A 14,493-nucleotide genomic window follows, 5' to 3' on the forward strand; every position below is an offset into this window, starting at 1 on the left:
GTATTTTTACTCTTGGTCAGACAGTTAGAAATATGGCTAGATGTACTGGAAAGTAAAGAATTATCTTTGTATAAGGAGTGTGTTGCACATCGCTTTGAAAAAGCACTAACTCCATTTCATTTCCTTGCAAATATGACGGATCCCGTTTTGAGAAGAAAAAGATTAACTAAGGAACAAGAAGCTTCCGCTGAACAATGGATCAAAAAACTGAATACGGAATTTGTCATTGCATTACAGATGTTTCAAATAGAAGACGTAGATTTCTGTCCAGGAACAATGTTTTCATAAACCGTGATCAGTTGAAGTAAAAAAGTAGTGGAAAATCATGCATTGCAAGACAGAAAGAAATAAGATTTTAAAAGCAGACTTTTTTTTTGCAAATTTTTTGAAGATCTGCATTCAATTACATCCACGTCTGCATCAATAGAGCGTATTTTTCTACTTTTTTTTTTTTATGGTCAAAACTAAGAAACAAACTTGGGTGTGAAAAAGCAAAGAAATATTAGTGAAAGTGAAAGAAATAGTGGAAGATCACTCAAATCAAAAGGTGTTATTGAAAAGGATTGGTAATTGCGTGAGTTGGTTAAATTGAATGTTTATTTCCTTTACTTGTAAAAAAAAAAGACATTTAAAATATGTCAAGCTTTTGACAGGGTGCCCCACAATAAACTTCTACTAAAACTCCAAAACCTTGGCCTATGTGTTCAACTGCTTAAATGAGTGGAAGTCAGTCAGTTTGTCTCCTTCAAGGGCCAGAACTCCCCATTTCTCCAAGTTGAGTCTGGCACACCCCAGGGTTCGGTCCTCTCGCCATTATTGTTTTTGATTTACATTAACGATCTCCCGAACTCCATCAATTGTCATATTAGACTCTTTGCAGATGATTGCGTCATCTGCCACACTGTGCACAACGAATCTGACCAAGCATTTCTCCAAAATAACCTCAACATTGTCTCTCAATGGTGCTCGCCCTGGCAATTACCCCTTAATTCTTCAAAAACAGTTTTTATGAGAATTACTCGCAAAAGACATCTCCTCGTTTCTTCTTACACTATCGAAAACTCCTTGATCACCGAAATTTCTAGTTATAAATATCTGGGTGTAATTATTTCTGCCGACCTCCGTTGGAATCTCCATGTTGATTACCTCTTTCATAAGTGTCTTCAAAAACTCTTTTTTCTTCATCGGAACCTCAAAAACTCTACCCTTCACCTCAGACATCTCTGCTTCCAAACCTCCATTCTTCCTCTACTCTCATATGCCTGTGAAATCTGGGACCCCTATACTCTCTCCAATATAGACAAATTAGAATCTATTCAAAATAAATCCGCCCGCTTCATTCTTAACTGTTGGTCATCCTCTGCCTCCGTCACTGAGCTCAAGCGCCAACTCAATATGCAACCGCTTTTTACCCGTAGATATATCTCTCGGTTATCCTTCCTTTTTAAAATTCTCACGGTCATTTTCATATCGACACCTCGAATTTTCTAACTCCGGCTTCATACTTTTCAAAAAGAATTAACCATTCACGAAAATTGAAACCCATCTTTGCATCCACAGATTGTTTCAAATTTAGTTTCTTTCCTCAAACAATAACCGACTGGAACAACCTCTTCCCCCCCCCCCCAAACATTATTGATTGTGAAACAATTTCCGATTTTCTTTTTGACATCGATCATCTCTAACTTCATCACCGCATTCCCTTGTATAGGCCTCGGCCAACCAATATTGAATAAATAATAATAAAAATATAACAATGCAATAACATCATTAGAAAGTATACTGTTTGCGAGTAAATGCAGTTTTAAGGTGTAGTTTTTGTTGGGTTTTTTCTGAAAAAACCCGGCATTTTTTTCGGGTTGGGCAAAATCAGACCAACCCTGGTTGTCAATGGGTAATTATACCCTTACCAATCAATGAAATTTACAATCTTAGTTTTAAAAAAATTATAGTCATATACAGATACATAATATTAATAACAGTTATAAGATTAAGTATGGGTTTTGTATATTCCAATGGTCCACTTCTAGAAGTAGTCTTCAGTATTAGAAATTGTTGAAATGTAATGAAATAATTCCTTTTTTAAAATTTAGAATATGAAGCTAATATTTGTTTATTCGAATGGTATGGCATTGTAAATTTTGTGGGCTAAATACAAGGTGTTTTTTAAATATCTCTTTTTTTTATGTGAAGGGATTTCATCAGGTCTTCCTCAAAGAAATGAATTTTTTAGACATAAGTTCTTGTTTTTATGTAGGGTTAATATTAGTTTATAGACCAACAAGAGTCGTAACCGAAGACGTTTCATACTGTCAAATCAGAAGTCAAAACCGAATGATCTAAAAGTTTAAGAAATCTATTTTGAGTTGTCACGGTAGGAAGTAGGTTGATCTTATATGTCCCCTAGTTGTTAATCCATATTGTAATGGAGATTGTATCCATGAATAGTATAATGTTTGTAGAATGGAAGAAGGGCCAATTTTATGTAAATGATACAATTTGTAGAGAAAGTTTTTAAGTTTTTTGGTTAGTAAAGCAGCGTGATATTTGCACTTCAAGTTTGAGTCCGACTGGATTCCGAGATATTTCCAAGAAAAAAAATTCTACATTGGGGCAGTTGCAATCATTTCTTGAGCCATTTATTACATGGGATTTGAGCACTATGTCTGAATTGCAGTGTCCAATCAAGTTAAAATGGAGGAATTTTGTTTTTTGGAGATTCAGTTTCATATCGTTATTATTAAACCAATCATTTATTATTAGAAGACCATGTTCAACCAATTTTTCAGTGAATGCAAATTATTATAGGCAGTGTATAGTCATCATCATCAGTGTATGTTATTATTTTACCGAAGAGTTTCAATGAACAAAAATCAATAAAAATAGTAAAAAGAATCGCACCTAAAATAGAACCCTGAGGAACTCCTTTATTTGAATTATTAGTTATAGAACGTTTTATTCACTGAAAGAATTGTTTATTTTAGCTCTATTTTCTTTCATTTAGATAGGACTTGAATTATTGTAGCATTTCACTCCTAATACCAGAGTTAGATAACTGAAGGGTAAAAGTGGTAAACGTTGTAAGCCAAAAGCGAAAATTTTAGAAAATCGCAAAAAACTGTTTTTGTATCCCGTAGGAACTTTCACACTTGTGTCCTCTATGTACATTCTTTTGAATTATTTAGAAGACTACCTGGCATTTTTCACATTGACTATATTATAAAGCATTACTCATTTGATACTTTAACGTGAAAAACGGTGTTTGAATTTTGTTTTTGGCACCTATATCATTTACCAATTTTACACGAATTTGTATAGCAAGATCTCATGATTGACGTTTTCAAATGCTTTGAGATATCAAGAAAGAGAAACAGTTTGTTCATTTCCTTCAATGCTTCTATAGATAAACCTGCAGAATTCTAATTACACATTTTCAGTACCCTGATATTCTAAGAAATCATACTAACTTGAAGTGAAACATTTGCTGCTATTTAAAAAAACAAAGTAGTCTATATTTTACTGCAGTTTCAATTAATTTAGAGAAGATAGGAAGAATAGAAACAGGGCAGTAATTATTCAATATATTTCTATCTACAGTTTTAAAAACAAAAGTAATTATAGTGCATTTCAAATAATGAGTTGCCGCCAACCTCGGATTTGAAAGACTCATTCACCACCAAAATAAGATCTTTACAATCAATGCAATTTAGAGCTGTATTTACAAATTTAATATTAATAAACTTATTAGTTAATCAATATATATAATGACATGTCCTGGCTGACTGACTGACAGATTCATCATCCCGAGCCGAAACCACCGCTATTACTACTACTAAACCAGACATGCACCTCGTCCATAGCTCTCCTCTGCGGAACTTGCTAACGAATTGGTTCATGTTGTAATGTGTGTATGTACAGTGAACCTTCCGTGAAGTTTGTTTCTGTGTAATGCTTGTTATGTGTAGTGCTGCAGTCTGCAATCAATTTTTTAAACTCTGAGTTTTTTCTCAACTCATAGTGAGTGAAGTGTAATGAATGAATAATTGTAACGTTGTAGACCTGGTTGCTCTCTGCGGCGAGACATTTTAAAGCTGAAACCACTGGAGTTATGAATATGAAATTTGATCAGTAGTTTTATTTGATGACGTAAAAAACAAACTAAGAAGGAAATCTTTTTTTAATTCGACCCCTAAGGGTCAAAGGTTACATAGCGAAATCATGCTGACCCGAAACAGCTATGGCTATAATTATGAAATTTGATCAGTATAGTTTTATTTCCAGATGTAAAAACAAATGTACTTCATTTAAAAAGAATTCCCGCTTCTGAAAATAATCCCTAAGGAATTTATTGTGGGGCAGAAAATCTTTTCCCTCTGTTTTTCCCCGTTTCGAAATGACGTCATACGTCGTAAATGGGGGAATAGTGGGAAAAATTCCTTTTTAAAAGGAAGTTTTACAAACCCTCTGATGGTAACAATAAAAGTTGTTTGTCTTATCGTGCAGGAGAATAGCTTAACAGACAATAGTCCTGGATAATAATTGAAGATCATAGTGACACGCATGTGGTCAAAACTTCCTCTTTTGTTGAAGTTACGTACGTGCAATAACAAAACACGAATACTGATAAGTAAAAAATATTTAATTAATTTTAAAGATACTTATTCCGATGAATTTCCTTTCATCAGACATTCCAGAAAAGGGCCGACTTTTTCTTTTTGTACAAGTTATGTTAAGGGCATAAACATCGGCCATGGTGGAAAGACTGACATCATCACCCATCTGAAATCAAAAAAACATCAAGCGTCACAAAAAGTCAGTGTCCTTTAAAAATTGACGCTTTTTTTCTTTCATCTTCCGATGATTTTGGGGTCATTCTCGCAGAATGTTTGTTCACATCGTTTCTGATTGTCAACACAGAACAACAGTCCTACAAACAGTACAACAGTACAGAGCACTGTCAGACGAGCGCTGTTTTTCACGGAGAAACCAGTATCAGGAAGATGCCACTAGAGCGTTCAGGGTACGAACATAGTGCAAAGTGGCGACTGGTTTCAAGTACCTGAAACCACATATAAAATATTAATAACAAAATATTAAATATTTAAGTGCCAATTATAAATCACTAAACTCCCCTACAAAATGCCATATCTTTTTTAATGAAGTAGACTTTCTTCCAATTCTCAGTAGGTGCAAACTAAGAAGTATTTGGAAAATTTTTCTATTGAGAAATAAACTTTACTAAATACCTAGTTTTGTCAATGCCAAAATTAGATAATTTTATGGAGGAGCGGTATCTCGCCATTGCCGATTAAAAGGTTGTGATTTTTGATTTGGTTATATAATTGGAAGACTAAACGGCTGTGACTCATACACGGAATTCGATTTTTGGTAAATAAAAAAAATATATATATATATAATTGCATGCCAGTTGAGTTTAGTTGCGACTTCTGGTCTAAAACATTAAAATTGGTTTTCAACCCTTACAGCGGCAATCCCGAGATATCTCGGGTTCTTAAAATGCTCTTATTTCGGCATTTACGAGCCCAGGTACGGTTTTAAGTTTTCTTCTGATAACATGTTTTCCTCCCCACCCCGTCCTGTCAATCAACTGCCAGCAGGCGGAGTCAGCTTTTGTTCAATGCCTGATAACAGAAGGGGAAGAGAGACTATTTTTTCCTTTCTCCTTCTAGGTAGTACAGTATTATTGCGTACAGAATAAATAACAGAAAAATTTCTCCTCCTTGGATTTTTTTATTATTATTTTTGAGGAGAAAGCATTTTTCAGCTCGCAAATGGGAAAAAATTCTTGAAAGTAGGTGGCAATTTCTAGACGTTTTAGTGATTTCCAATATGGCAGTTATAATGCGGAACAGGAAAATTATAAAAACCACATATTGGTTTTAATTTTAAAAAAAATGTTAAAAATCAATCCCATTATTTCATATATCGACGGTGCGGGACTTTTTAAACGCCAAATCCTTCAATTTCATATAATTTATTAAACGAGCTGAAAATTATTTATGTTGATCAATACAGGTTACAAAACCATTCCAGTCCAACGCAAAAATTCTACGATTTCATTGCAATTCAATACGTGGTGTGTTTTAGATAGTATTTTTCTCTCGTATTCCTTTTGAAGAGTCGTGCTTATAGCTCCCCTCTTGTAGTTCAAAATCCTATGTTCCGTCAAATGCATCACCCAACCCAGCCCTTCAATTTATGCGCTGTAGTGAAGCTGTCCTTTGATCTCTGCATCTAATGGAATCAGTGATCACAGGCTAAACATAATACTGAAAAGACGGTATCGGCATGTACTGTGAGATAGAATTCAGCCGCAGTTATTGGAGTTTGACATGTGACATGCTCTGAAGGACACAAATTATTAGAGAAATATCTCTCAGCTAATTGCGAACACGGAATCTAGAACGTATGTACATTAGAAGTGAATGAAATTGATATCAACTCATTTGTTTTCAGTTAGAATGATTATCTGGAAGCAAACTGATATTTTTGTGTTTCCTTGTTTCGGTGAGGATAAATAATTTTTATTCAATAATTTCACTGATTCTTTTATCAGAGTTGAAAAAACGAGAAATTAAATTCAAATTTCCAAATGGCCTTACCCGGGTACGGGCCAGAGGCATCGTAAAAGTGAGATCGAGTTAAAAATTTTGAGAGTAAGCATGCAAATTGGTAGGCAGGCAATGCCAGGTTGATTCAGAAAAATCACTTCGCCCGTGGGCCCATGATGCTCCTACGAGTCTTGTTTGTATTTTGTACTCAAATATACTTTATAATGGTAAACGTTGTTTATCGTAGGAAATGTTTCAGTTATGTATTACTTTTATTCATTCTCTGAAAGAAAAATCTGTTCTTATTTGAAAAAAATTGGGGATTTTTTGCTTGAACATATCACGTCCAACAGCGTTTTAAATTTAGCCCATGATAGATATTATGCTGTAATAGTATTTTGGTGACTCTCTTGAGCGTGAATGATAAATTGTACTTTCTAAGCACCAGGAAATTCATTTCATACACATATTTCCTTTTTCCACCCTTAACTTAAAGATGGCAACGAAAAGATCGATGAGGTTTCATGTCTCCATAGTTACGGAATGACTCGAGTGGTAAACAATATTTATTTCAAAAGTCCCGCCGGATCTGCTTGATTGTAGTCCCGACGTCGTAGAAATCGGTCATCGGAAGCCTTACAATCTTGAAGTGTAAAATCTTCAACTCTCTAAATATTATATAGGAAATGCAATATATACAACAAAGTAATCTCTGTTAATCGTACCATCTGCCAGAAAGGTATATATAGGTTTCGATTAATTTATTTTCCACCTTTTTTTTTTTTTTGTCACATTAAGTAGGAACCCGTTTTAATTTAAATTTCATTTGCAAAAAACCAAATTTTACGATAACGAATTTGTTTCTAACATAAATTCCTTTGCGAAATATCTTGAAGCTACTTTTTTGTGCGAAAATATCTGAAAAAATTAGAACTAATTTTTAATAGTTAGCATCAAGTGTTTGTAAACACAGTCAAATTTCATAAAATCCATAACCTTCATAGAAGTATATTATTTTGAAAAAAATTTGTTATAGAAATGTTTTCTAATGATCAAAAGACCTAGTCATGTGTCTTGAATATCTCTACACACTTTGCATATTAATAAAAATCATAAAATTAATTTCAACTTGTTTTTTTTTTTAATAGCAAATGCGTCCTAGCCATTCTTTTGAGTTTCCAATAACTAAAATCTGATAAAAACTTTTTTTATTTGGATTCTAGATATTTATATTGTTAGATGATCGAAATCAATTCTATTTCCATACTTAACTAAATATATAAGTTTTTTATTGTTGAATTCTAGCTTAGTGATAAATTCGGTATATATTGGGTATAGGGATTAATATTCTTATTGATTTCATTTGTTTATCTCATTGTGCATACGTATACTGCTCTCTTGTCTTAGAAACATTGTATCTAAATCTTTAGATTTTTCTCATTTTCAGAGTATGACTATAACGCAGCAAATTTCTCTAATACCGGCTGGTTGCCAACCATGGAATTTAAACGTAGCTGCTTCGAAAGGGACAAGATTTGCTTATGCTGCAACACTTGCAATTTATATTTTTGAAGTAAGGCACTAAGTTCACTCGGAAAAATGATTTTCAACATAGATTCATCAAAATATAAGTTCCTGAAATTTATGGGTGTAATTTCTCCAAATCTCTTCCACAGCGTGAGAATGATAAATCTCAGTGAAGCAACAATAGTTTTTTTGCGACTTGCGACTGATTTAAAAAAAAAACTGTGAAAAGATTGCTTATTTATGTGTAGTTAAGTCCCCAACGCGAAATAGCTATTATTTCATCACAGAAGAGGCTTTCCGGATATTATTGCCGAGGTGAACTCGGAAAGAAAAGTCTGCTGGTGTTCGCCGGGAACCGAATCCCGGTTCTCTTGCAATCCGGGCAAGTAGCGCAATAATATCCAGAAAGTCTCTTTCCTTGATGTATTAATAGGCTGAGAAAAAATCACCTCTCACAGCTATTATTACACTTCTCTTTCTCACACACACACACTGAGATGTGATACATACACAGGCGTACGCTGGGAGGGACATAGGAGGCCCGTACTCTTCCCCCAAGACAATCAAAGGTTTTCAAATATTTTTAAATCTGTATACCAGAAGTAAAAGCCACTATGTCACAAACGGGCAATTTTACAGAAGAGCCATTTAAAGATTGTTTTTAGTATGTCTTTCTTAGAGCTGTATGCATAGCTCTTTCTATGCATAGAAGTAAATAATAATTGAACATGTTGGTAATTTTTTACTCCATATTTTCTTTTATTTAAGAGGCATTCTAGTTGTATTGTATGATTTTATCTAAAAGCTACTCTTATCTCTCTCTTTACAGTGGAATAATGAAACACACCAGTTTTATTTACATTCAATAATGTCAGAGCACAAAAAGACAATAACGTGTTTAGTATGGCATCCGTACGATTACGATGTAATTGCAAGCTCTGGATCAGACGCGAAAATTTTTATCTGGAATATAGCGAAGCATGCAGTAATTGGTACTCTAAATCATCCTCTCGTGATGCCATCTTTGATAGCATGGTTTCCAGAAAAAAATGATTGTATAACTTACAGTGACGGTAAAAGTCCAATCTATGCATGGAGGTATATTAGAATGAGTAATGCAGCTGATTCTATGACAGAACCGTTTAAGCAGATATCGTCGACAGCCTCACCTATAACGCTATTTTGCTGGCATCATACCATTGTTGACCAATTGGCGATCGGTCATGCTGATGGAACTATTTCTATTTTCACTCCAGGTAATTGATTTTTTTAGTCTCGTTGGATGGCATCGTTATTTATGTATGTTTTAATGCTATAGTGATATAACTTCTACTTACATATTTATATGTAGGCATGTTTATAGTGTTTTTGCAGTAAGATATTCTAAAATTGCACTTTTTTTAAATTTCCCACACACACACACACAAGCCGTTTTCCTTATTTTAAGCTCCAAGAATGGTTTGAGACAGTTATTAGTCTTGACTTCCCAACTTTAAGCAAACTCTTCGTTTAAAAGAAAAATTTAAAAGAGAACTGACGATTCCGTGCCTTGCTTAGAAGAAAATTGCACATTTTGTTTATTTGCGAAAAAACTAAATCGATGTTTCTTTAATATATTACCAGAGACTGCGGAAATCAACATCCAGCACTTAAATTTGTAATATAAGTACTTTATATTTTTCTCTTTTATTATTTGACGAATTCCAAACAGAAAATTACTCCAAAAAATTGCTATCATTGTTAACTGAAACAACTTATCAGTAAACAGGGCTGCAACTGGGGGGGGGGGGGGGAGAGGTAGTAGGTGAGTTTGATGCCTGACCAGAAGGGGCTTCACATTCACTATTTAACCTCTCTTTGAATAATATTGTGAGGACATCAAAATCCATGCTAGCCTCGGCTGAGAAAGTATCTAGTTAGTTAGCCCTGTCGATAAAAACAAAATTAGTTTCCAACTTGATGCGTCAGTGCGAGTCCATCTCTCCGTTAAAAAGTCTTACCACAGAGACTCTACAACGAAAAAAATATTAAATCATCACACTTCACTTTCAATTTGAAAAAAAGATAGCAGCGCTAATTTCACACAACACTGTATAGCACACGCAGACTCTCAGGTAGACACACACACAAGGGCAGGTGAATCAGATCCTGAAAGAACAGTTCGCTGCACTGAAAGAAGAGCTTGAAGAGAAGAAGACTCTGCTCTTCGATGCAGAGGAGAAGTACAAAGAAAAGGCATCAAGCCTTAAGGCGACAAACAATGGTTTCATGAAGTGTCAAGATTTAGAGAGAGCTGCAAAAGTTAAAGGGTGCAGTGTTCCAGTGAAGGGAAAGAAAAACTTGTCGGGGAAAATGATAAAATAAGGATGGTGATGCACCAGTTAGAAGAGACAAAGACTAAAAGAACAAGTTACGCAACTGAAACAGCGGTACCAAAAGAAAGTAGAAGAGGTTAAACAAAACCTGACAGAGGAAATTAGGAAGTTGAAGGAATCTATTATTGAGGCTCTTTCACCAGGGAAAGACAAGAGACTATTGAAACAGGAAAGTGCGAAGAACAAGCGAGACAACGAGGAATTGGATGTGGCCTTTGAAGAGGCGTAATGGTACAAGGTGGACTCTAACTTGTATCAGAGAGAAGTTATGATGCGAAGAGAAATTATGAAGGATATGGGCAACTCTGTAGAGAATTCCTTTAAAGAGGAGGTTAGCGTGCTGAAGAGAGAGCAATTGGACATAAAAGAAATCGATCTTGTGTGATTATACGACCACCACATAAGTGTTATGAGGTGAATGGCACAGATTAAGAAGTAAGGAGGAACTTTAATGTTGAGGAAGTGACAGACAAGGTCAAGGAAGGTCTTTGAAATGGTTATACGATTCAAAAACTCGTCAACGAATAAGGCAAATACCAGGAAATACTAAAAAATTCCTAATGCATTTCGACACGGTATGGGTGTCGTCTTCAGAGGATAAGAGTATCACGCTGACCGAGTTTCCCACTTGGATTGAGCACCAAATCTTCAATCGCGGTTGCTCAGCCGAACGACAAAAAACAATACGTCTGTTCAAGTCAAACGTCGTGGCTAGAATGAAGCGAAGCGCCTGCGTGTAAGTTTTTTGCAACAACCTGATTGGCTGCTTGCGAAGTAGAGCTATCCCATTGGTCTATTCGAATTTTCTTTAAATTCTTGCTCGTAATGAAAAGCCATGGCGATGAGATCGGTGATGTTGATTTACTGTTGTTTACTAATTTATTTTTGAAGGCTTGGATATATGTGCCTTCGTAGAAGTCTAAATCGGCCGTGGATTTCACTTTGTGAAAAACTCTCGCTTCCTGAAATTCGAATCTATGGCCCTGTCGACAGCAGTGCGCGGCGATGGTTGATTTTTCACATTCTTCATATTTAACACAGCGAGCATGTTCATTTAATCTAGTTTTTATGGGTCTCCGTGTTTGTCCTATGTAGCCAAGCGGGCAATCACCACATGGAATATAATAAATGCCCCATTGTTTATTCTGTCGTATAGCATCTTTAGGGGGTTTGAAAGTTTTTAGTAAGCACATATCTATGGGTGTAAGGCTAAACTCTTTTTGAGACTATTATTCTACGAAGGCGCATATATCCGGAACTTCAAAAATAAATTAGTAAACGACAGTAAATCAACACCACCGATCTCATCTCGCCATGGCTTAAATTCATTACGAGCGGGAATCTAAAAAAAATTCGAATAGACCAATCGGATAGCTCCATTTCTCAAGCAGCCAATCAGGTTGCTGCAGAAGACACACGCAGGCGCTTCCCTTCATTCTTTCCACGACGTTTGACTTGAACAGACGTTTTTTTTTTTTCGTTCCGCTGAGCAACCGAGATTGAAGATTTGGTATTCAATCCAAGTGGGAAACTTTGTCAGCGTGATACTCTAAAGACGACACCCATAGCGTGTCGAAATGCATTAGGAATTTTTTAGTATTTCCTGGTATTTGCCTTATTCGTTGACGAGTTTCTGGGTATTATTAGGCAAAGTCATCTACTCTTCCGTATGGTTATACGAGTATTGAACCATCACCTCACAGAGGAAAAGAGAGAAGAAGAGGTGATCACGCCAAAAAAAACCTTCACAAAAGTCGTGAGAGCTGAAAAGCGAAATGAAGAGGAAGGAAGGAAGGAAGAAGATGGGCCTAATAGCGATTAGGTAAAAAAAGCAGTACAAAATGTGCTCGATACTCTGAGGAAGAGTTATGATCCAGCCAGGGGTGGTGTGCGGATCAGGAATCACTGGCAAGGGGCCGTTCAAGTATTACGTAAGCAAATTTTTAGCCATTTTTGACCCCCCCCCCCCCTTGTCAGCAAAATTTCGTCATCAGCTCTGCCCCTCTGAATCCTAACTAATATTTTCATAAAGTGTGGTTGATGACGTAAGCATTATCCGAACCCCCCCTCCCCCCTTGTCATCAAAAGTCAGCAAATCGGAAACCCCCCCCCCCCCCCATCGATTATGACGTAATACTCGAACGGCCCCCAAGGCAAGTGAAGACTGGGGTTATGATGGTCAAAGTTAACGACAAAGACGAAATCAAGTAAGTCCAGGAAGACACTATTAAAGACGATGATCTAAAAAAGCAAGTTAGAGGCTCGAGTTAACTCGTAAGCTCGACATTGAAGTCGTGATTTATGATATAGAAAATAATGTCGAGGAAGAGGAACTGTGTGTTGGAGTCAGTTCGAAAGTATGTAAGAAGGAACATTATGTATGTACAGTATGTCAAATAATATTCAAGTAGTCTCGAAATTCGCGACTAGAAGCTGTGGGACGAATCAGATCTTGCAGGTAGATCCACAAATTTTCATCATGCTTACACAACGTGACCATATTTACGTTAGCATCGAGAGCTGTGAGATAGAATGTTAAGCCTCTCCGGTGCTTTCGGTGCTGGTAATTTGGTCATATGGCGAAAGGGTTTAAGGAAAAAGAGTGTTGTTGTTTATGGAAAAGAGGTCCACAAGTTGGTCGAATGCGTCAATGAAAGAAGATGCACGAACTGCCACCTTTAGAACAGCTTCATAAAGGTCAAATGGGTAATAGATCACTTGTGTATAACTAACAACTGTAAGGTGTTTCAGGAGGAGCTAGTAAGAGTGAGATCTAATACCAACTATAACTTTTAGTTGGAATAAAAGTTTGGATTGGCCTGGCGTGATTTTGGCAACTTAGGTGTCTCGCATTAATTAATGTAACGCGTGTTAGACTCTGAATTCCAGGATTCGTGCACTCTCGGTGTGCGCTGTGAGCATCTGGAGCGTGCGAAGTTATGCGCGATGGCTCACACAAGTGGGATATGCGTAAGACGCGGACCTTTTCGCGTAGTAGTTTGAGGTGACTGAAGACGCTGACTTTTCGTACAAGTGGAAATTGCGGACTTTTTCGCTTTTTCTAAATATTGTAAAAAGTGTAAAGTATGTTCAAAACTGGACTCTTAACCCTCCACGTTCTCCCATCATCCAGGGATTTTCCGCGTAGTAGAGTGCTCAATTATCTAGGAATGATCCGCGTCGTAGCCTGCATTGATTATATTTTTTTCTTTTGAGATGAAATTCTTTAAATGATGTATATATGGCGCACGCATATACTGTATATATATACAATTTTTATGTTCCAGTTTTTTTAATTTCTTCTCTATTTTCTGACAGTTTTGTTTACTAATATACTGTTTTGAGTGGGCGTGCGTTGTTGAACAGTGGTAGAGTGCTTGTCTATTCCTGTCGGTGATTGTGAGTTCGAATCTAGATTCTCTGTTTGAACATCTTTTTTCGATTATATTCAATTTGCAAGTGTGAGTTTGATTGTCATCTTTCTTTCACAAACATCAACTGAAAAAAATATGGAATTTTCTTTACTCTGCCGCACTGAGAGCAACTTTTCTCCAGCTACTCTCGTAGCCTAGGGTTAAAGCCGAGATGTTTGTTAATTGTAAATACTTTGTGGGCTGGATTGCTGTTGCAATTGTTGGATCCTCAGAAATTCACATGTCCCTACGCTCAGACTCTCTATGAGCGTACCCCCAAAAGGCAGTGCTGTCTTAACGCATGGGTTCACCCGGGAACGGCCAACGGGTCTCAAAAGAAGATGGGCCTCAGAAAAATGAGAAGTAGTTGAATTTTTAGAGAACCTTTCAGGTAGGGCCTCAGAGAAATCACTTGGCCTGGGGCCCATGATCCTCTTATGACGACCCTGCTGAAAGAGGGGTAAAACTAGTAAATTTCCCGCTAAAGATAGACCGCTCGGTTTAGAAGAAGTAGAAATAGAAGTTGCTTGAACAGAAAATGATCAAATAAGTTAAATGACATTAAGATTAATAGGATATCTCTATTTACATCATGAATATCCTTCA

The 14,493-nt window shown here is 36.2% G+C and overlaps 1 protein-coding gene across 7 annotated transcripts in view; it reads left to right on the top strand.

Annotated features, from left to right (window-relative positions):
- The window catches only part of LOC149085243 (WD repeat-containing protein 17-like), a 116,538-nt gene that overhangs the window by 10,185 nt on the left and 91,860 nt on the right, over positions 1-14,493 (top strand). For 6 of the 7 annotated variants that reach the window (XM_089233129.1, XM_089233133.1, XM_089233134.1 and 3 more), the window contains exons 1-3: positions 7,183-7,311; positions 8,020-8,145; positions 8,929-9,355. In XM_089233129.1, the coding sequence (XP_089089255.1) occupies positions 8,023-8,145; positions 8,929-9,355 (550 nt within the window). In that variant the 5' untranslated portion in view covers positions 7,183-7,311; positions 8,020-8,022. Of the gene's footprint in view, positions 1-7,182; positions 7,312-8,019; positions 8,146-8,928; positions 9,356-14,493 lie in introns of those variants that run through there. The other variant, XM_089233130.1, reaches the window with a different exon arrangement.

This window comes from Pholcus phalangioides, unplaced genomic scaffold (genome assembly GCF_987345545.1).
Source record: "Pholcus phalangioides strain wild (caught in Gottingen) unplaced genomic scaffold, Ppha-v1.0 ptg000007l_1, whole genome shotgun sequence".
NCBI classification, from domain to species: Eukaryota; Metazoa; Arthropoda; class Arachnida; order Araneae; family Pholcidae; genus Pholcus; species Pholcus phalangioides.